At 38.3% G+C, this 24,330-nt stretch overlaps 2 protein-coding genes across 3 annotated transcripts in view; one reads left to right on the top strand and one right to left on the bottom strand.

The window, feature by feature from the left end:
* LOC110985791 (uncharacterized) overlaps positions 1–12,262 on the top strand; it is a 45,302-nt gene extending 33,040 nt beyond the window's left edge. Inside the window, exons 29-35 of the mRNA XM_087144278.1 lie at positions 350–408; positions 589–1,328; positions 1,823–1,984; positions 5,736–5,888; positions 6,350–6,484; positions 6,757–6,953; positions 7,375–12,262. Coding sequence (XP_087000404.1) covers positions 350–408; positions 589–1,328; positions 1,823–1,984; positions 5,736–5,888; positions 6,350–6,484; positions 6,757–6,953; positions 7,375–7,551 — 1,623 coding nt within the window. The 3' untranslated portion in view covers positions 7,552–12,262. The remainder of the gene's footprint in view (positions 1–349; positions 409–588; positions 1,329–1,822; positions 1,985–5,735; positions 5,889–6,349; positions 6,485–6,756; positions 6,954–7,374) is intronic.
* On the bottom strand, positions 12,146–22,399 carry LOC110985803 (uncharacterized). 2 transcript variants are annotated; one of them, XM_022247157.2, is made up of 7 exons: positions 22,288–22,399; positions 20,710–20,861; positions 16,344–17,878; positions 15,756–15,834; positions 15,222–15,514; positions 14,761–14,883; positions 12,146–14,198 (listed from the first exon to the last, which is right to left on the bottom strand). In XM_022247157.2, the coding sequence occupies exons 2-7, from the start codon at positions 20,825–20,827 to the stop codon at positions 14,151–14,153; spliced, it is 2,196 nt and encodes a 731-aa protein (XP_022102849.2). In that variant the 5' UTR covers positions 20,828–20,861; positions 22,288–22,399; the 3' UTR covers positions 12,146–14,150. The 2 variants fall into 2 exon arrangements, with proteins under 2 accessions (XP_022102849.2, XP_022102850.2); XM_022247158.2 differs by having other exon boundaries at positions 22,270–22,398.
* Between the last annotated feature and the right edge of the window lie 1,931 nt (positions 22,400–24,330).

The raw sequence follows: 24,330 nt of genomic DNA, 5'->3' as shown, positions 1-24,330 counted from the left end.
AATAATGACAAAACAACTGAGAATGAAATGTAAAGATGGACACATGTACTGACCGATTCACAGTAAAATGGTGAAAGAATTTTAGTTGAATGATTATATTAGCTGGATCCAAACTTAATGAAGACTACATTCAACCAAGACCTATGTTCTTTACCTTTGAAACCTTACTGAAATAGTTGATCTCTCTTGGAATACTTTGAGTAATCGATTGATATGAGTATCACCGATGTTATGTTTGATAGTGGTAGGCATGTTGACTTAATGGCCAACTTAGAAATTGCCTCACTGACTGTAGTTATCTACTTAAATCACTTTTTGCTATACCATCCCTGTTTGTTCTTGTCATCAGGCTCCTTCATCATGGAAGGAAATCAGGAAACAAGAGGAGGAAAGAGACAGAAAGAAGAAGTAGGACAACAGTTTCATTATGTAACCTTAGATTTTTCAACTGCAGTGTCTGAACTGTTATTGCTTATTACTATCTTTGCTTCTTACATTTTAACTCATCAAAACTAATTCATTGAACTAACTCATTAAAGTGTGTGACTTTGGTCAGATCTTCTATTTATTTAATCTGTTTGATGACAGAGATATGATGGAAGCAAGTCACAGTGAGAGAGTGCAGCTAGCTAAGGCTCTCATGGCAGAGATGTTCATTGAGAAACCACATCTTCCATCTGAGGAGGCTTCTCTATCTGTCAGTAAGAGGAAAGGCAAATCATCCAGGGAAACTGGAGCATCAAGTAGGATGGATACCTCAGAGATGACGTTAAGATCTGAAAGACTGCCAAGCAGTCAGATGCACAAGGGGACGTACTTGTTTATTGACAGTGGGGCGTATAAGGGAAGGTCTGAGGCTTGGAGGCAGGGAGCAAGTAATGAAAGGGTGGATTCAAGAATTTCTAGAGGTGGAGAGCTTGGCTATAGCCTGGAGAGGGAACATGGAGAGTTGGAAGGTAGTTGGACTGTAAGATTGCAATCCGAGGAGCTTGGTTCAAGAGGTCCGATTCCACGGAAGGAGAAATTTGATAGGCTTGGTCAAGGACTGAAAGACTCAGGTAATCTGATGATGCTAGATGGAATTTCAGAAATCAGTGGGGAAGACAGAGATTTAATGGAATACGGAAGCAAGACTGAACCAGCAAAGGTCTATAGACCTAAACCATTTGATCAGGTGGTCAGGGTTCAAAGGCCAGAGGTCACCAGGAAGCAGCGAGGGTCAACAAGGAGACAGAAGACTTACACTGAGATGCTACAGGAGATGAAGGGAGAGTCAGGTGGAAGGAAAGCTTCATCACAAAGTCTTAAGGCAAAACAACGATTGTATGGTAAGCTGTGATTTTTGTTTTTTATAATTATTTAGTTTACTTCTATGGCTGAGGAAATATTCAGATCTCAAATCTAGATATATGACTGAAATATTGTCCAACTCCACCTTCGACATTTTCCTAACATTTTGGGCTGTTTTTCAATCGTGATTTTCTTGTATTTTGTGAGGCTTGCTGTAAGATTTTACATCTTGGTTAAAAGCCTCTTTCATATTCTCAACAAAAAATGAAATTCAGTGAACACCTACATTGACACTGAATTATTGGTAATTTTGTAGGAGTAGCAGTTGTTGATGTGACTAAGTGGATTTGTATTTGATTTGTTTGTTCTATGTCATTTGTGTTGTCATGGTTTCTAATACTCAATCAGAGTATATAGTATCTTGTTGCAAGATATTTTTTGTACTTTTTTATACTTTCTGTTTTTTTAATATATTTAATGTGGAAGTTTTCAGTTTCATGATTTAAATTCTGCACATTTTTCCTTGACAAAGGCACTGAAAGAATACCAGGTGCATCTAAACCTGTAGACAACACTTCACCAAGAGTCTTAAAGACTTACAGTGAGAGGTTAGCTGATATGCAACAGAAGTCTGGGAACCGTACACGTCTAAGGCCAAGAACAGGACCGAAGAGAGTTCCAAGGATTAAAACAGGTATGTTGGGGGTGGAAGAGGGAACCTAGGTAGGAGGTTTCAAATGGGGTAGGGGATATTTGCTGAGTGGTCTCTAGTAGTTGTTACTGAATGTGGTGAAGCCATTTGTAGATTTCAGAGATTTCGGAACATCTGATGATGGCCCTGTTTGATTTGTTGTGTAGGCACTGTGACACTGGGGACATTTCATGATGGTCCTGTTTGATTTGTTGTGTAGGCACTGTGACACTGGGGACATTTCATGGTGGTCCTGTTTGATTTGTTTTGTTAGGCACTATGATAATGGGGACATTTCATGATGGTCCTGTTTGATTTATTGTGTAGGCACTGTGACACTGGGGACATTTTATGATGGCCCTGTTTGATTTATTGTTTAGGCACTATGATAATGGGGACATTTCATGATGGTCCTGTTTGATTTATTGTGTAGGCACTGTGACATTGGGACATTTCATGATGGTCTTGTTTGATTTGTTGTGTAGGCACTGTGACATTGGGACATTTCATGATGGTCCTGTTTGATTTATTGTGTAGGCACTGTGACATTGGGGACATTTGATGATGGTCCTGTTTGATTTGTTGTGTAGGCACTGTGACACTGGGGACATTTCATGATGGTCCTGTTTGATTTATTGTGTAGGCACTGTGACATTGGGACATTTCATGATGGTCTTGTTTGATTTGTTGTGTAGGCACAATCACATTGGGGACATTTTATGATGGTCCTGTTTTATTTATTGTGTAAGCACGATGATAATGGGGACATTTCATGATGGTCCTGTTTTATTTGTTGTGTAGGCACTGTGACACTGGGGACATTTCATGGTGGTCCTGTTTGATTTGTTTTGTTAGGCACTATGATAATGGGGACATTTCATGATGGTCCTGTTTGATTTATTGTGTAGGCACTGTGACACTGGGGACATTTTATGATGGCCCTGTTTGATTTATTGTGTAGGCACTGTGACACTGGGGACATTTCATGATGGTCCTGTTTGATTTATTGTGTAGGCACTGTGACACTGGGGACATTTCATGGTGGTCCTGTTTGATTTGTTTTGTAGGCACAATCACATTGGGACATTTGATGATGGTCCTGTTTTATTTATTGTGTAAGCACGATGATAATGGGGACATTTGATGATGGTCCTGTTTGATTTGTTGTGTAGGCACTGTGACACTGGGGACATTTCATGGTGGTCCTGTTTGATTTGTTGTGTTAGGCACTGTGACACTGGGGACATTTCATGGTGGTCCTGTTTGATTTGTTTTGTTAGGCACTATGATAATGGGGACATTTCATGATGGTCCTGTTTGATTTATTGTGTAGGCACTGTGACACTGGGGACATTTTATGATGGTCCTGTTTGATTTGTTTTGTTAGGCACTATGATAATGGGGACATTTCATGATGGTCCTGTTTGATTTATTGTGTAGGCACTGTGACACTGGGGACATTTTATGATGGCCCTGTTTGATTTATTGTGTAGGCACTGTGACACTGGGGACATTTCATGATGGTCCTGTTTGATTTATTGTGTAGGCAGTGTGACATTGGGACATTTCATGATGGTCCTGTTTGATTTGTTGTGTAGGCACTGTGACACTGGGGACATTTCATGGTGGTCCTGTTTGATTTGTTTTGTTAGGCACTATGATAATGGGGACATTTCATGATGGTCCTGTTTGATTTATTGTGTAGGCACTGTGACACTGGGGACATTTTATGATGGCCCTGTTTGATTTATTGTTTAGGCACTATGATAATGGGGACATTTCATGATGGTCCTGTTTGATTTATTGTGTAGGCACTGTGACATTGGGACATTTCATGATGGTCTTGTTTGATTTGTTGTGTAGGCACTGTGACATTGGGACATTTCATGATGGTCCTGTTTGATTTATTGTGTAGGCACTGTGACATTGGGGACATTTGATGATGGTCCTGTTTGATTTGTTGTGTAGGCACTGTGACACTGGGGACATTTCATGATGGTCCTGTTTGATTTATTGTGTAGGCACTGTGACATTGGGACATTTCATGATGGTCTTGTTTGATTTGTTGTGTAGGCACAATCACATTGGGGACATTTTATGATGGTCCTGTTTTATTTATTGTGTAAGCACGATGATAATGGGGACATTTCATGATGGTCCTGTTTTATTTGTTGTGTAGGCACTGTGACACTGGGGACATTTCATGGTGGTCCTGTTTGATTTGTTTTGTTAGGCACTATGATAATGGGGACATTTCATGATGGTCCTGTTTGATTTATTGTGTAGGCACTGTGACACTGGGGACATTTCATGGTGGTCCTGTTTGATTTGTTTTGTTAGGCACTATGATAATGGGGACATTTCATGATGGTCCTGTTTGATTTATTGTGTAGGCACTGTGACATTGGGACATTTCATGATGGTCTTGTTTGATTTGTTGTGTAGGCACTGTGACACTGGGGACATTTCATGATGGTCCTGTTTGATTTGTTTTGTTAGGCACTATGATAATGGGGACATTTCATGATGGTCCTGTTTGATTTATTGTGTAGGCACTGTGACATTGGGACATTTCATGATGGTCCTGTTTGATTTATTGTGTAGGCACTGTGACACTGGGGACATTTCATGATGGTCCTGTTTGATTTGATGTGTAGGCACTGTGACACTGGGGACATTTCATGATGGTCTTGTTTGATTTGATGTGTAGGCAAGATGACACTGCGGACATTTCATGGTGGTCCTGTTTGATTTGTTGTGTAGGCACAATCACATTGGGACATTTCATGATGGTCCTGTTTGATTTGATGTGTAGGCACTTTGACATTGGGACATTTCATGATGGTCTTGTTTGATTTGATGTGTAGGCACTGTGACATTGGGACATTTCATGATGGCCCTGTTTGATTTGTTGTGTAGGCACTGTGACATTGGGACATTTCATGATGGTCTTGTTTGATTTGTTGTGTAGGCACTGTGACATTGGGACATTTGATGATGGTCCTGTTTGATTTGTTGTGTAGGCACTGTGACACTGGGGACATTTGATGATGGTCCTGTTTGATTTGATGTGTAGGCACTGTGACATTGGGACATTTGATGATGGTCCTGTTTGATTTGTTGTGTAGGCACTGTGACATTGGGACATTTCATGATGGTCTTGTTTGATTTATTGTGTAGGCACTGTGACATTGGGACATTTCATGATGGTCTTGTTTGATTTATTGTGTAGGCACAATCACATTGGGGACATTTGATGATGGTCCTGTTTGATTTGTTGTGTAGGCACTGTGACATTGGGACATTTCATGATGGTCTTGTTTGATTTGTTGTGTAGGCACTGTGACATTGGGACATTTCATGATGGTCCTGTTTGATTTATTGTGTAGGCACTGTGACATTGGGACATTTCATGATGGTCTTGTTTGATTTGTTGTGTAGGCACTGTGACATTGGGACATTTCATGATGGTCCTGTTTGATTTATTGTGTAGGCACTGTGACATTGGGGACATTTGATGATGGTCCTGTTTGATTTGTTGTGTAGGCACTGTGACACTGGGGACATTTCATGATGGTCCTGTTTGATTTATTGTGTAGGCACTGTGACATTGGGACATTTCATGATGGTCTGTTTGATTTGTTGTGTAGGCACTGTGACATTGGGACATTTCATGATGGTCCTGTTTGATTTATTGTGTAGGCACTGTGACATTGGGACATTTCATGATGGTCTTGTTTGATTTATTGTGTAGGCACAATCACATTGGGGACATTTGATGATGGTCCTTATCGTCGGCAGCAAGTTGAAGGGCGTGGTCTTCATCCAGAGCAGACTCCAAGGTCCTCAACACCGTATCACGAACAACTTGGCACACAGTCATTATCTGGCACATTCATGGGTCGAGGTAGGTATTCAGAAATCAACAATATTTCACTGATATTTCACGTTCTCTCATTTGTTTCAATCAATCAATATTGATTTATTTGATTTGTTTCAGTTTTCTGTCAAGATTTATTGAAATGGATTGAATATTAATTTTTTCAAGCCCCCCTTCTGGAGACAATACCATTGCTTTTTCTACAAGTACCGCATTTGAAAAGTCTTTGAACTGTACATTTGTAAATAATTTTGCATATAGTTGTGAATGCTTGGCAATAAAAAATTAAATTTAAGGAGAACATTTACTTCCCATCAAGAACAAGAAAGAAACCTGGAGCTTCAAAATGTGTTTAATATCACCGCTAAAAACTTCTTGATTTTCATTCCAGACTCAGTTATCTCCTTCGAAATAGTTTCCTTGTGGCAAAGGAGTTTGAAATATTTGAAATATGTCTTGTTAATCTTTGCATAAAATTTGCATTACAGATGATGTTGTCAGCCCCGCTCCTAAAGTGGGCGTGAGATACAAGCCTAGAGATAGAGAACCTACAACATATGTTGAGCGATTACAAAGACTCAGCTCAGACGCACCGCGGACTCACAAGCATAAAAATGTGTATGGTAAGGAATATACTCAGGAAGCATTATGCCTGGTCTTTGTCATGCAGTAAGTGGAAGATGGTAAACTTACGTCATTAATTTGTATTATTTAATCAAGTCATGGTACATCCTTGTAATACAAGAGCAAAGACAAGTTCTTATTGGTTAATTTTAAGATCGATGTTGAGCCCTGCCTGGGCCCTCATCTTTACCTGCTTCTCTATATCCAGGGTCTTGTGGGAACCTTTGAATATAGAGGTGATTTTAAGATCAAATCCTTTGTTTTCATACAGTTGGTCCTCCTCAAAAAGAAACGTACAAATCACCACGGCTATACTCCCCAACAACCAGACATCAGCCGTATCCTAAGCAACGTCAAAGGTCATCAGCAGTTGACGAGATGGATGAAAAGTCAGGGTTGAGTGACCTGAGCTCCTGGAACGTTTCTGATGATGTCAAGAATATTCTACAGAGACAGGACAGCCTGGAGGTGAGCATGTGATGCTGTAACATTTTAGTTGATTTTTTGGTCACCTCTCCACGTGTCATGGAAATCACAGGTGGCAATGTGTTACTGTGGAGATGTTTAGCACACAAACAAATGCAACACAAGCAGATTGGAGTTTGTGTCAGATTTAGAAACTGAAACTAGAATGACATGCGCTTGTGATTTTGTGTGGTCTATCACCTTTCATGATCGTGGTTGGAGTCCCACCTTGTTCCCCAAGTGAATTAGGTTATTAACTAGGTTCTTACCCCATGCATTAACCAGTTTTCTGCTTGGGTTTGGCTTACAAAGCATTGCATGTGTTCTACACTACCATGTAGTTCCTTGCAGTGCCAAAAGTGTTATTTACTCACCACAGGAACATGTGAATAATTAATCATTTACTGGCTGATGTTTATTGCAGGGGGATGCGGGCAGATCAACAGATGATGATATCAGCATCGCAGGTTTGGAGTATGACGATTACGCAGTGTCAGTAGATATCAAAGAACTGGAAGAAATAGCATCTGTTAGCAGTGGCAGTGTCTTGAGTAATATAGACTGGGGAGCTGTGGATAGGATGATAGCTGATGTGCACTGAGAAGTCGGGGTAAAAGACAGTGATCAAACTAGTGCATATTCATCTGTCTTGAAGTTTCTGTTTGAATTCCCATTATGTATGAGTGATCCCTGCAGACAATTTGACAATATTTTGTTTGGAGGGATGTTACCATTTCTGTTTTGTCTGATTGTGTTGTGGGACTTTTTCATTTTCCTTCCTTCCAAAATGTGTGGTTGACTGAATTTTGTAATGTTCGTCATGAACCAGCGAAGAAATTGTATGTGCATTCGTTCTGTGTCTGACAAGTAAATGTCTCCTTTGAGTCTTCAGTTACAGTATAAAGAAATGTGATGTTTAATAAATGTAGAGGTCACTAACGAAGGTTTTGGTCCAAGTATTTGTTCTATGTTCTCTGATCGAATTTCCATAAACAAGTGTCAGTACAACGACCTTGTCAGTTCTGTGAATGGGTACGCTTTCATTTATAGGAATACATATACCGTAATTTACCACTGAAAAATGCACATCTACATACATCACAACTTCAAAATTGACTTAAAACTTGGCTTGTACATGTACTTTGCCTGCTTCATTGTACTTTGAACATGAGATCTAAGTTGTTTTTCATGAAAAATGCCCAACCTAGATTACAAAGTGAATTTTTTTTATATTTCATTGTCAGACAAGAAGTTACATGTATCTTATAGGTAAACATCATGACCTTGTCACAGATATGCCTCAATTTCATGTATCTGGGGATTTCTTGGTGATGTTATCCATTATCTTGATTTATATATAACATATGATCTGGTGTACAATTTTCATGCATTGTCCTGAGTGGCCCTATTCCATCGGTCAGAAATTGCTTACATTGTTATTTATACATTGACTTGGCGAGCTTTTAAATTTGCTGAGACATTCCCACACTTGACAGTGATCCTGCCATTTAGAAGGATGCATTGCATCTTGTGGCATTACTTAGATGCCCTGTTTTTCCCTTGGGCATGATGGGATAATCTTAAGATGACAGCTGGAGCCCAAAGCACTATGATTGTTTTTCTATTTGGTTAGTAATCCTTGTGATAACATTCTTGGTAGGTTTACAGTGTTGAAATGATTGAAATGAGGTTATAATTTACAAGCTGCCTACAGGTTGCCATTACAGGCTGACTGTCATGCAAAATTGTAAATTACTTGTTTAAGGCCATACCAGTTTTTGACTGCTTTTTTATTTGCAAAGCATGAGAGAGCTACATGTAGCTATATTTCTAATCCAAAACAAGAGTGCACACATTCTTTTCATAATATCAGATCCCAAATGTTGGTTTTTTTCCTTTTTTCCATTACTGATACAAGGTAACTACATGTATTATAACAAGGCAATTTGTTAAGTCCCAAGGACCATAACATTGTTCCACTCATCATGTCTGTTTTCCCTTGAGGTGCATTTCCTTGATCATTATAATGGCATGTGCATCATAGTCAGTTGCTGATTCAGGGGTAGAACTCTTCCTCAAGCCTATAGGCACACATGTGCACCTGTGCATCTATTAAATCAAATTGATGACTCAGCAGGGCACCGTATGTTTGACTGGAGCTAAACTACTAAGTGCTTGTATTTTGGAGATATGACCATTTGCATGTAAATATGTTTTCAATTTTTGAGGCCATTTTATTATGTTGTAATCCTGATTTTCAAAGATATGATTTTTGATGATGCAATACAAAGAAAGCAATGTCAAGCCTTGAGCCACGTATCTGTTAAAAGATACCCTGGGCCAATTTTTACTAAGCGTAAGTTAGAATAACCACCCCATCTGAAATTTCCAGAAAAAAAAATATTGGTGTTCAACAGTTAACCGACAAACCACGATAACATCAATAAAAGGGAATCGATATGTAATTGGGCTGCCATTCGTGGCTTCCACAAAGGTCATCCATTGCAAGGATACTTAAATTGAATCAGAATTGTATTTGTTTGATTTTCATTGATGATGTCAGAGTGTCTTTAATGTACATGACATGTGACTGAACAGAAATGTTCTTCAGAATTAATGTTAAAGAAATTCATATGCTGCCTGTTCTAGCTGGAACAAATTCTGTCACGTTTTGAATGATATGACTCTTTTTCTGTGTAGCTTATTACAGTTGTTCATCATTTTGGTCAAAATTAATTTGGGGACATTTTAATGTTTTTTTAAATTAAAGTTGGAGTCATAGACAGGATGAAGAGGTCATTTTGTAGAGTACCAGAAGTCTTGCTTATATTTCTAGTCAGCCAAATATATAAATTACTTTTTTCAACAGGTGCAAACTTAAACTGTCCACCTGGATTAATTAGCCAATAAATATTTAACCAGACTTTGATTCTATGCTGTACTATACTTTTGTTACATGGATGTGATATTCTTGGTATATAGGCAGGGTGCTAAGGTAAAATATATTTATTAGTCCGCAAATAAAGTGTTACTTATTCACTATGTTACTTCACCTTCCAGAAGTTACGGTAGATTTCTTCTCCCACATGTACCTGTTTGGTTGGAGTTTATTTTTTGTGACATGGGGCGGTGTTTTTGTCATTTAGGTCTAGGAACTCTGCTGGTAGTTGTAACTTTTGTATTATTACACTATCCATTCCAGAAATTATACAGTACTGTCATACTAGTTTACTACAGTGGCACAATTTAGTGAGTATAACCACAAGACATTTGTTGTAGTATAATATGCCATGTCAAACAGTTACAAATTTGATGCTTTATAACTTACTATAATAGTAACATCTATCTTGTAATTTATTTCTATTTGATTTGTCAAGGTTTATTCCCTTATTTGGTAAAGGTTATTCCTACCTGTATGTTTTCACAGAGAGGGCCTTGTAACAGTTAACAGATGGAGATTTGTGAAATTTTTTGTATTATTATTTGAGAGCTTATTATAAATTCATTTTAATTACTCTTACAATTCCAGAAGATATGTTTGGCATTCGTTTGAAGTGTGCATTCAGAAGCAGGGTATGTAGTCAATTAATACCAATCGCATGTATGTTCTAAACTGGTAGAACTCTCATGAGGGACATTCATTGTTAATAACATTATTTGTTCATTAGTTTTAAGTGAAATTTTGCCACAACAATTTTGCAGTGGGTAAATTAATTGACAAGTGGTTATCCTCATACTAGTTTTAAGAGCAGTGTTTACAAAATATGAAATATTATTCCTTGAAATTTTCAACAAATATTTAATATGTTGAATTATAATTGGCCAAATTTTGTACATTTAGAAGGAAACTTTTAAATGTTTGGATGAAATGGTTATCAAAATCAAATTATAAGAGAGGAATTTACATTATATGTACACAGGCTCTTGACAGACGGTAAAACCTTATTTTCTTGTAACTATTTCATTTCAAATTTCAGGGTTATTACTTGCAGTTTTGGGGGTAATTTTCAATAGTAATACAAGTTTGCATGATACCTGTATGTAATTTGGCAAGTGGTTAATCTTATATCATTTCAATCACACACATTCATTGATCGTCAAAATTTCAACTGGTTTGCATCATTGAAAAAATTATCAGCGATGGTTTGAATAATTGTATGCAATAAAATGCGCAATATTGTATTCATAAGTTGCATGAACAATTAAATTTTATGAAATATTTGAATAAAGTTTACTTATACATGTATGTGCCTGCTTGCCTTGATAATTTTTCTTAGATGTAAATCGTTCTGATGATTCTTTGTGGCCAAACTGGTTCTGAACTGTATTCTCAAAATGAATAGGGCCTTACCTGACTTTTTCAAACCGAATTTGAGAAGGGGTTACTGTTGCTGTTTAAATTAAGATTTACTTGAATAAAAATTAGGCAAGGAATAATATTGTTTAACTAAAATTTGGCCAGGGGTTAATCTTACCACGAGTATTGGAAAAGAGATTAATCGTGCTGCTTGAACTAAATTTTGACAAGTGGTTAACCTCATTCAGTGAACGAAAATTGTTCAACTTAGAATCTGACCAGGGATACTCGAAATGAACTTCAATTGGCAAGGTTTAAACTTTAGCAAAGGCTAATCCCCTTGTTTACACAACATTCGGCAAAGAGAATACTTTTTCAAAGATTTGACAAGGGACTAGCTTTATGTTTATACACGTAGACATTGTATTAAAGAAAACACAAAAATTGATAGGAATTAACCCTCTTGTTTAAATTTTGTAAGGGTGTAACTTTACCATTTAAATAAAGACTGACAAAGGGTAAATCTCACTGTTCATATTTTTTTCAAGCAGCTAATTTTAAGATTAAATAAAATTTGATAAGGGTTACTCTTCTTAAAATTTTGCATGGGGCTAGCTTGTCATTTAAAAATATGCAAGGTTTAATTTTACTGTTTCAACTTTCCAAGGGGATAGCTTCAAAAGGATAGTTAAAAAGGCAAGGGATTATCATTACTGTTTGAAATATGTTAAGTTGTTTGAACTGAAATATGAAAATTTGAAATTTGTAAACAAAGACATACAATTGTCGTGGGTGTTCATATCTTGAAAACCAATTCCATGCACACACATATTAAAAACAAAGCAGAACCAAACAGAAATGTGAAAAAAAAGAAAAAATGTAATACAACACAAAGTACTGACATTCAGCAAATCTGAGACTTTTATATACAATATTTCTGTTAAAAGATACACATGTAGTTGGAAGTTTTTAAATATAGACTAGGAAATAAAAGTACATTAGAATTGCATGAAAATTGATTGTGCACATGTGTATATGTGAGCTGAGTTCACTACCACCAAAACGGGGCACATTACAGGAATCTTAACTGTAAGCAATGATGTGACAGTAAACAAAGGCAAATGCACATCTGTGTGAGGACTGTCATCTAGAACATTACGTTTAATACTGTGAGTCTGTGGCAGTGTGCAGAACTGAAAGGAGTCTTTCCATGTCCACGAGACGTGCAATGCTGCAGATAAGGCTGCACTGTCAGATTTTGTGTTACTTAAAGAATTTTGGACCCAGTCGCAGTGTTGACCTCATCTACAGAGCAAGCTTGTCGCCGTTTTCATAATGCAAGGATTCCTTTATGCTCATGCCAAAATGCCTTTGTTACATAAATACATACTACTCTTGCCGGGATACAATATCAGAAACCTTTTTTTGATTGAAGGCATTCCAACATTACAGGTAGTATTACACACTGAAAACTGTTTTGACCTGGGCATGCATAGCCATAAAGTGCTAGATTCAAGGGCAATCAGTTTACAAAGTTGGAAGAAAAATAACAGTAAATACATTTAACCGTCTAGCCCCCACTTTGTTCTCTTTCCCACTGGAGTAACCATGGCCATTGATCTTTATGGCACCATAATTTCACCATAACTACATGTACAGGTAGTATCATAATTTCATGTTTCTATTCCCACGGATTTCATGAAATTCTCTGGCAAACGATGTTTACAACCACTTCTCTATTTCACACTCCAGTGGTCTTGACCACTGCTTCAAAACCTCAACAAAAGTGCTTCTCTGCAAGTTTTTGACCCCAAAGGCCTATGAATATAATTTCTTTAAATTACATCTTAGTGAAAGTTTACTGAAAAAGCATCTACAGTAGAAACCGGTGTGAATTTGTTCTGTCTGAATTCTGAACAAAACAGGACTTTGGTTTCAAAAACTGTCCCAACATTTCAAAAGTAAACACACAATGTGCAAGCAACATTGGGAAGTTCTGGAAGTTTTTGCATTTTTTTGTAATGCATTTTTGGCTCCACTTATCTCTGGCCAGCCACTTTCTCTGATCACCCTTTTTTGGTACTGATCAGATAGGTCAGCATACATGTATTTTGGAAACGATCCAATGAACATTTCCACTTAAAATCTACCCCCAATGTAACAGTTTATCATGCTTTCTGCAAAGAATAAAAACAGTGATTCTAAATTGATGACTAAAAATGACATAAAAAGACCGCAAACAACTTTTCAGTTGAATGTTTCAACTTCCAAAGCATGATTAAAACAAGTTTATACCAAATATCCAAACTGCAAAACTTGGCAATCTTACATTTTAAAATCTGTGCATAATTCCAGTCCAATACATATAGGAAATCTGAAGTTCAAACTATACAAATGTAAGAGGTCTCACTTGAAGTTTCAGAATATCACACTTCACAGAAGCTAGTATTTGTAAGAGTGTTGTGTAATGCATTATGCTTAGAGATTTCCAATTGGAATACCAACTGTTGTCATTGTGAAATAGTTCCCACTAGAACCAGCATGGAAGTGTCATAGGTTTTATATGGTCACATACAACCTGTCCGCTCTTTAGTGTGTGCACTAATTCAAGGCCAGCCTGATCAACCTGTAGACATACATGCACTTTGACAACTGCTTGCTTCTCCAGGCAACGGTGCATGGTCCAAGTGAGTAGTTAATGAGACAGCCACTGTGGCTTTGCCTGACACCTGCTTTACCTGTGAGCAATCACTTAAATTGCCATTGTAATCTGCATATTCAACCCACACTAAGCATAATGCAGCTCTGGAATACTCTTCCTATGGCTTTATTCGACATGTTCTTGATCTGCTTTGCCTTGTCTGTAGAGAGATGACCTATGCTACCATTGTAATATGTGGTCATCATCCCAAGCCAGGCATGATGTAGGCTATGTTGTCCACTGTTGTGCTCTGTGTAATAAGCAAACCACCGGGTAAACTGCTTAGGAAAGTGACAAAGTTAATGAATCAATTTCAGGGTGAAAATTGAAAGCTGAAGTTGAGAAGCATGTGATTTTCAGGTACTACCAACTGATCAGTCTGGCTTTACATGTCAACTTGGACGTCAAGGGCTTTGATCAAAAACAGTTATCAAATATTAAAGGCAGTAGAGACTGCATGATTAAGTATTAGCTGGCATTAAAATTTAGCCCAATCTTCAGCAACAAGTAGAGGAAAGTGTCAAATATATCATTTAAGATGCAACCCAAGCAAACATCAAGATAACTGAAACAAAGTTTGTTGCTCCAGTGTTTATGTTGACCTTCCTTTTTGTCTTCAAGGAATGAGAAGAACCTTAAAATGTTGTAGAAGATACACACTTTAACACATTATAAATTGTACTTTGTTGGCAGAAATATGTCGGGGACAAAAACAAAAACTCTCTCAAATTTGAAACAGGACAGCAATCCTTTGGGTTGAACACTGCAGAATCAGATTGCAGGTTCTATCACACACAGTACAATGTACTTACTATTGATTCCTTACTGATGCAGTTCAACTCTGGCACCTGACTGGTAAGAGACATTAGAGGACCCAGGACACATAATGTTGAATCCAAGAGAACAGACAGACTCCCATGAACTTCCATCTGACCCTGCAAAGACCGTAAGTCAAAGGTCAAATGAAATCTAGATTTTATTCTTACAGCTAAAATTCAGTACATACTTGTCTCACCTTAAAAAGAACAGGAACCAATTCCTTGCACTCAAAACATGTTAAGTTATCTTACATATACAACCATAAACTGGCTATCTAGGATTTTGAGGTCATTCGAAGAAAAACCTTTTGCATTCTGTGAATGAAATACAAAAATCTATTAGTATATCCAGTGAGAAGTACACCCATATATTCCCTCTTAGAAAGCAAAAACGTACATCTTTAATGAAGAAACCACTTAGTTTTGGAAAAGCCACACTTTTAGTTTGTACTTACAACATGGTTTTGTAGTCGGTCTCCAACTAATTTTAAAGACTCTCCAAGAAGTTTGAAGTGTGCTGCACAGTCAATTGGTTCGGTCCTTGGAGAGAAATGTCTGACTGGACTCCCATGAGGAGAACGTGAACCTTTACCCGATGAACTTGATCGACGGAATTTCTGCTTTGACAAGCTGGGCACATTCTTGTGTTTAATGTTCTGAAGATGCTGCTTGCGGTACCAGACTTGCTTCTCCTTCTCAGGGAGTTGTTGCCACAGTGTCCCCATCATCCTACTGATGCCAGAGAAATCTGTACAGATTTGAGAATGAGGTTGTATATAAATGAGAAAGGTGTAACTTCAGAACTACCTCAAAGAATCTGCCATTGAATGGAGGTTTTATGATCTGGAAGGAATATAATGTGTTAATTTAAACAAATTTTCCTCCGGTAGCAGACTGAAGATTGCGGCTTCAAAAAACATTTCAGCTATATTTCCTAATAAAAATATAAATTTTTATTTCAAAGCAAGGATGAGACAAGTCTTACTCACCCAGCCCTGGATTCTGCGCTACTACTTTACGTCTTGTTTGACCACACCATAACATGTATGCTGATAAGGGCTTCTTCTCCTGTGAAAAAAGAGTTTTTTTCACTATCTTTTGAATTAATTTAGACTTAATGCAAAACACTCTTCGAGACAAATTGTGCAGTAGCCAAGCAAAGTTAACTTAAAAAAAAAACAGGAGATGCACTGCAGCTTCTAAAAGGATTTGAATGAGATAGGGTGAAATATGTACGAATTTCAGAAGTCAAGGGTAGGTCAAGGAAATGACTAAAATACCTAAATGGTCAATTTTCTGAATAACTGTACGATTTGAAGGAAAGCTTTAAAAATCTGAGAATATTGTTTTTTCTTCTCGAGGCATCTTAACGCCTTTTCTGAGTGTGGTACTGCAGATGGGGGATGATGGATGAACCTTTAAACATGTACATCATGCACAGGTTGATGAAAGAAGCCTCTTGGGACAAATTGCTCATGCCCTAAGATTTTTAAGGCCATCTTTACAAATTATGTCTGAAATAATTTCTGAATTATGAGCTCGGGGGGGGGAGCGGACAGGAGACAAGGGAAAATTACCTTAGATTTCCCATCTTTCTTCAGTTTTTCTTTCTTCTTCTTTTTCTTCTTTTCTTTATCAGCTTTCTTACTAGACTTCTTGCCATTCTTTTTCATCTTTCCAAACATGCCTGGGAAGCCCAGTTCAGTAAGTCCCATGGTAACAGTGTCTGCTGACAATGCAGGAACCATCGCATCATTGCCAGCCATAAAAAAACTCTCATCATCAAGTCCTGGTCCCTTGAGATCCAGACTGGGTTGAGGATGGGGAGGGACACTGTCAAACTGACCAAGCATATGTGAAGCAGTGACTGGATCTAGACCTACACTGTGACCTGGTTTCTTGGTACCTGTGTTGATGAACTTTGCTTTGTGTTTCTTCATGTCTTTGCTCTTGTGCTTTTTGCTTTTATGGAAGGAGTCCAATTCACTTGATTTCTTCTTCTTGTCCGACTTTGTCTTGCTAGACTTAGCTTTCTTAGAAGATTCTGATTTTGATTCATCGATCACTAGATCCTCAATTGACTCATCAGCTGATAGTAGATTGAAGTTAGCTGCTATTGTATTAGCCTTGGGCTTCTTCTTCTTTGACTTATCCTCATCTTTGGATATATTGCCAGATTGACTGTTTGTTTCATCAGGTGTCTTGTTCTTTGTACGGCCTTTGTTATCAGTCTTTTCCTGTCCTGATTTATCAGGAGGTTTCTGGGAAAGTTTTGAGTTTCCCTTACTCGTTGCTTTATTGGAAGACATGGCTTTAGTATTAAGTTTTGAACCCACTTTACTTCCTGGTGTTGATTTTCCAGCTTGTTTCGAGACTGCCTGTTCTTCAGTAGATGTCTTTTTCTTCTTGTTTCCTTTGCTTGTATCTGGCGTGTCCAACATTTCTAATTCTGTCTCTCCATGTTTCCGTTTCTTAGTTTGTCCTACCACAGCCTTATCCCCATCTAATCTGAGCACTTGATCACTGAATACAAACTTTGCTTTCACATGTTCGTCTTTATCCTTCATAGAGGATTTCCCTGATTTTTCCCTGGATGCTGATTGTCTTTCTTTAGATCCTTCACTAGCTTCCACCTCAGGAATATTTTTACCTTTATCTTTTGGAGACAAAATAAATTTCAGTTTAATTCCGCTATCCTCCTTGACAGTCACATTTGAGTCCCCTGTAGCTGTGATGGGGGGTGGAACCTTCTGATGAGACTTCTTTCCTGACCTTGATGGGGTTGGTTTCTCATCTGTTGGTTCTGGTTTGTGAAGAGGTTTGATTTTAATTGTCTGCTGTCGTTTGCCTTTACTAACAACATGAAGCAATTGACTCTTCTCTTCTACTTCGTTATCTTTATCTTGAGATTCAAAAGCTGACTTCTTCCTTGGCTTATTGGAAGATGTGATCCTCCATGAATCTCCAGAATCTTTCTTTCCACCTTTCTCATGATGAAGAGAGATAACACCAAGTCTTTGTGGTTCTGTGTTGGGTGTTTTCACACTACTCTCTGCTTCTGCTAGTTTCACTGATTTCCTCCTGTTTCGACTTGGACGAGCTGTTTGAGCATCTTTAAGGATTAGAAGGAAAAAAAGACAAAGCACATCAATGCCAGAAGATACTGAAAGTTTCAAGTACGACAATTGCATGAGATATTGAACATACCGGTAGGAGTACTTGAAATAACTTGTGGTTTCTCAGTAAAATTTTATTCACGTTGATTAAAACATCAGAAGTTAGAATGCCACAGTATCCCCATCACAAACTCAATCTAGTGAGTTTATGTTATCCATTCTAGTATGTATCCTATGTGTACTGTATAAATCCTCTTCATTTTTTTCCCTTCTACATCACACAGTATATTGGTTTATCCACTGATCAAAGCAAGGCCTCACACTTCTGCCATCAAGGATGGATACATGGCCACCTTTCAGCTGTATGTGCCTAAACTTGTGTATTCTACAGAAAAAAGTGCTCAAGAGTGTCCGATGATAACTGAAATGGCACGGCGGCACTCTTCTGTGGCCCATTAAACATTAAATGTAGAATGCATATTTTATTTTGGGAACGTAAGAATGTCTTGGCCCAACAGCAAGTACAGAAAACCTTATCAGATTTGTAGTACTCCACTGGAACAAGACCCACACTTTTCAATCAGAATCAAAACCACAATCAAGCACATCACTACCAGAACCACTACCATCACATCCTATCCCTCACTGGCAAAAGAGACACAGTCTGGTGGGCAATTTTCAACTAAGCTCAAGTATGTGGCTGGTGCACAGCCTATGCAAAGACGTACCTGTGTACATGTACATTCCAACATGCATGTAAATTGGCTGCAAATAGACAGTGCGCCCAGCGCCAAACACACATAAATAATGAAGTGAGTGCCCACCAAAGGATTGTTCGTTTCCATGTTAAAACTTGCTCTCTCCTGTCCCCTCTTGCAGTGGATGCCCAGAATCTTAATCATACATGTGGCTCAAGGGAACATCAGGGTTCTGCCCAGGATGGTTTTAGTGCCGGCAGGACTATCTAAGCGGAGCGCCACCATTGGTTGGCGCGGAGCGTACCAGAAAATTTTTGGAATCTAAAAGCCCCCAGATGGTCGGAAACAGCACTTTCTGGGTGTTTTCAGCTGTGTATACACAGCCTAGAATTAGGGATCTCATGTCTGAAATTTCTGAAATTTAATAAAAAAATTGAAAATTTGTAATTTTGGTCAACTAGGATGAGGTGATAATTTTAGACGGGCAATTGAATTAGAAAAAAAAGAGTAGAAATAAATATTGATTTTATTCTGTAAATCCCTTAAATATTGAATTAATTTCTATCTCTATGATGCCCATAATTTTCATTGCTATTCAAATCATTTTTCATTTTTTGTGTGTGTTTTGAAAATAAGGCGAAACATGCAAAATCTTGGCGGAATATTTTCCTTATTTTCTTTGTACGAAAGTTCGAACAGTATGCATATGGGATAACGACATACATAAATGTGTGCAGGGATTTTCTGAACAGTCATTTTAAAGTCTACATGAACATAATGTAGATTGGCCATTTGCTTTTCTGACACATCTGGCCATGTGTCACGTGCATACTGAGCGCGTGTATCTTGCCATATGGAACTCGTTTACGGAAAAGGCAAAAGCATGCTGTTACTTTTGAATAAAAATTTGCAGAGTTAATGTTTTCACCGTGGGATAAACAACAATTAACGAATGCGGTGCGATCGTTGGTTTAAAAAACGATCGCAGTGATCGTTTTATGCAACATCGAGCAGAAAATGCATGCACCGAATGTTGCTAACCGTGGTCGGCGCGGCGAAAAACAGTCACGGTCGATTGTCAGTTTTGCAAGTACATGTAAAATTGTTTTTCTGCCAGATTTTTAAGTGTTTAAACGAAGTGTGAATGGGGTCATTTGCAATTTTGTCTTTCTGAAAGTTAAGCCAAATTTTCTTTTCAAGTTGTGGAACTGGGTAAAATGCGGAACTGGACAAACAACGCTGTACATCATGGAGAGGGGGTTTTCGGATCTTCGCGCACTGAGAGCGTTGCATATGCAAGCCTATGTGTGGCCTTCCAACCAATGGAAAGATTCGTTACGCACTATGTACACGTGCATTGCGCGTAACAAAGCCTCCTATTGGTTCATGTTAATATTTGGTCCAGATATGTTGCATATGCACGTACATGGGTGCGCAGACGATATGCATGGCAGTGCAAAGTGAAGTTTACGAAGAAATTTTACGGGTTCTTCGCGATCTTCATATCTTCACGATCGATCCCTCGACCAAGATGCTATTTTATTTGGGTTCTTATCGGGAATACGTGCCGGCCGGAAAAGTTGATTTGGCAGATTGTGGCGGTCAGCAATTCTGCGTGCTGGTCGGGCCCGACCGGCAGATCCCTGGAGCATGTCAAATGTTAATAGGCCAAAAAACATTCCAATAAGAATATTATAGAAAGTAGGTTTGCGGTAGCACCATGGACGTATCTCTTTTGTGAGTATTTGTGGTTCTGAAAAGAACCAGTAGTATTCGACGTTTCGAGCAGTATGCTCTGCTCGTCATCAGGAAAATGCCGGATACTGAGAATATTGCTTGATCCAATTTGGAATGACTGCTTTTCTTTTAGAATAATATATGTTCTTAAATAAGAAAACTTGTCCGTACAGTGTATGTCTGCGATGGTGCTTTCCTAAAGGTAATGAATTCCCATTCAGAATACTTGTCTTTCACAATGGATCCTTCCAGTGGGAACAGTAATTTTCCATTTTTTGAGATATTCCCCGAACCAGCAGTTTTCAAAACAGCCAGGGTTGAACTAAGCCACAAGAGTTCCCCTGAGTCAGAAGTCATACCGTATGTATAAACAATGCACAATATGAAGTTACCTTGTGTAATCTCATCCTCTTCTTCAGATGTTCCAATTTCTCGCTTCACTGGCGTAATCTCTTCCACTTCAACCTCAGCTGTGGCTGCTCGCTTCCTTTTTCTGCTTCTGCTAGCCATAACGTGTCACAAAGACTATCTTGCTCTTCAAAATCTGTTTGAATATTCACCACATAAACAACCAACATAAGATTAGATTTGAAGTAACATAGACCCTAGTGACAATAAGGTTTTATGTCACTTTAAGAAATGGTGGCCATGCAACAGTCCACCACTTACATACACGTTGGCAACAAATGTCTGCTTTTCCATGTTGAATTGATGCCTTTGAAACCTTTAAGCGAAAAAGTTTTGGTTACATTCCTTTCAAAATAGAGAGTCAGGGAGCAATTTATTTTGCGCTGATTGAATGAGATATTGGTCATAGACTGGTTGCCACATTTCTATGACTTCTTTGGCAATTTTAGTACATGGTGTAGCACAAAGGAGTACAGTATTGCTTCATTATTAAACGCACGTTTTCATCACCGCAATAACAAACTGCAAAGAGAACTTTTGAATACAATGGAAATTTCTTCTTAAAATAGCAAATGTAAGAAGGCAAACAAATAAATATAAGTTTTTCTGATTCAACAAGATTGGGTGCAAAATAGACAGGCTCTCCGTATAGGCTACCATCAGTTAACCATACAAAGGAGTCTGTGTAATGTGCAAGTTGGGCCAAAATTTGTCCGGAGCTGGGAAAATGCCAACTGAAGGCAACATTTTTTCCTACAAATGAGAAAAGGGCGAGTTTTCTGCAAATAGTAACCTAGACATGCTTTTTAGCAGTGTAAGTAGGCCTATAGTAGATTAATAATAATAATAATACACACTTATAAAGCGCCATCTATATAGAAAACTAATCCAAGGCACTAGAAGAGAAGGTAAAATCAGGTTGATGACACTTATGAAGTACCAATAAAAGAACGCTTGAACAGAAAAGTTTGATTTAAAAGTTTCAATCGATTACTGCTGCAATTTCAGCTCATTAAGATTCAGCAGATATCTGATAATATCCCCGGACCCATCTCAGGTAAACTGGATCGAAATAAATCACTATCAATAGGGACAGGACCTGGTATACATGGTATATAACAATGGGGTAACTTGTAGGGCTCTGTTTGTCATGGTTACATGTCTAACTCATTCATGGGGTGCTTTCTACATACAATGTACATGTTGTACTTCCTGTGACAGCTACAGTAGGCCTACTTACTTCCACAAAGTAGGCCTATGACCATCATAGTGAACATAGTAGTGAAGTGGGGGCTGAGGGAAACCCAAGGGAAAAATGGAAAGCGGGCTAACCTATGCCTCACTTTTAGTGTTTGATCTAAAGTTGTTATTTATTATCAATCATGCTGAACATACCCTGCATACAGTTAATCAACCTGACAATGCAGCGCAAATCGTGCAATTTAAAAAATAAAATCTGCTAGTCCTATAGGTAAGCCTAACGCGCTACTGTTGCTTTCACACCTCTAAATGAAAGCTGAAATTATAACTACGTTATTACTTACAATGTACGCTATGCTCACCTGTCAATCACGTCAAATACGGCACGACCGTAAACCAAAATATTACGGTCCGTCTTTACTCGCTTTGGTGTTCAGGTTGGCGCCATGTTTCCCTATTGAAAAGGCGCCACCAAACGCTCAGATGTACCCAGTTATAAAATTAAAAAGGCGCATACTCCAAACAGGGATTGTGAAGGGGACTCACCAATGGGGTTACAGGCGTCTGTTACCAAGGCATATAAAACAAGGGTTTTTGTACCTATATCAGCAAGATTTGTTTTGTTAGTCAGCAAAAACTCTAATTTACGTCATTTTCTATTACCAAAACGGATCAAAGACATTCCTATCAACTCCCCCAATACTGTAACTGAAGATGGGTGTACCCTCATGGTTTAAATTTAAAAAGTAAGGCAAAATAAAGTACAAGAAACAAATTATCACAGAAATTTATTTTGCCGTAGTAGTTGAAACCTGGGCTGATCATCCCATTACCCTATTAAGAAAAAATATATAAAATCATTAATTACCAGTTGGCTAAGGGACTAAACAAGTAATCGAAATTAAACAAAATCACGGTATTTTCAGATTCTTGATTGGACATAGCCGCAAGGCATCATTATCCAGTTTGACTTCGTGCCAGTGCCGTGCAAGCAAGAAATTAGGGTTGTGCTATACGATGTTTTGGGGGGCTATCTTGAATCCAGATGATGTTGGTTGATGAACAAGATGATTGGGGAGCTTGCTCCAGTCTACAATCGTTTTTGGAAAAAAAGCTTTGTTGATATGCCTGTGTACGGCACTGCGAAGATGCATAGCATTGGTCTTGTCTGCCTCTCTGTGGTCTTTCCACTGGAGTGAAATAATACGGGATGTGGACAGCAATTTCTTCACGATAAAAGGTTGTGAGTTTACTGGTTTTTCTACGATATTGAAGGGTTGCCCATCAGAGATTTTGCTGCATATCCGTAACACTTGACATTCTTTTGCAGTAACCCGTTACAAATCTTGCCACTTGCCTCTGTACTTTTTCCGGTTATTAATGTAATTTGACTGATGGGGATCCCAGACTGCAGCTGCATGTTCTAGCTGAGGCCGAATCAAGGTTTTATAGGCCCCTTCTTGAACGGCTGACTAACATCTGGAACCAAGTGTTCTATTAGCCTTGTTTACTAATTGATTGGAAATGGAGAGACCAAGACAAATCTTTTGAAATTTGGTAGACATTATCAAAATATTTCTTGCCTCTTTTCATGGGCATCGTGTGACTTTTTTGTGGGTTAAAAGACATCTGCCATTTTGCGAGGCCAAGTCACAAAACTATCCAGGTATTTCTGTATGTTGCTGGTCGCTAGGGTGAACAATGGGGCGAAATAATAGGCAGTCGTCAGCGAACAGCTTGATTTTAGTATCCTCGCTAATGTTATCACAGATGTCATTAATGTGGAGTAGAAACATCAACGGACCTAAGAGAATGCCCTTTGGTACTGGAGTAGGGTCTGACGCTTCTCCATCTACAACAACTTGTTGAGTTAACCACGTTCTGATCCGAGACAAAGTGTTGCCCCTAATCCCATAATATTCTGTTTTATGAAGTAATCTCTCACGAGCCACTGTATCAAATGCTTTGCTGAAGTCGAGCACTTGCACATGTATCTGATTTTTTATTTTGATCTATAAGTACCGGTGAATTTCTTCATGAATGATGTTTAAGGAGCCCATGCTGATAGTGTTTCATGATATGATAATCTTCAGCATGCATCATGATGTGGTGGAAGATGATATGTTCGGGTAGTTTGCAGGCTACTGATGTGAGAGAAATTGGTCTGTAGTTACTTGGCAGTGATCGATTCCCTTTTTTGAACACTGGACAAACATTGGCTGATAACCAGTCTTATGTTTCGCAATGTACAAAACAATCTCCAATCTTCTGGTTTATCAGTTCTTTTTACTCTGTTTTAGATCCTCTTGCGCTTCCCCATTTGCTTTTTGATGTTGCTCGTTATCCCTAGTGCGGTATAAGATTATACCGCACTTATTGTGTAAGCTGACGCAAATCGATTCACC

This window comes from Acanthaster planci, linkage group LG12 (genome assembly GCF_054643075.1).
Source record: "Acanthaster planci isolate LZ-2023a linkage group LG12, COTS_SCS, whole genome shotgun sequence".
NCBI classification, from domain to species: domain Eukaryota; kingdom Metazoa; phylum Echinodermata; class Asteroidea; order Valvatida; family Acanthasteridae; genus Acanthaster; species Acanthaster planci.
This window is presented reverse-complemented; position numbering and strand designations above follow the sequence as displayed.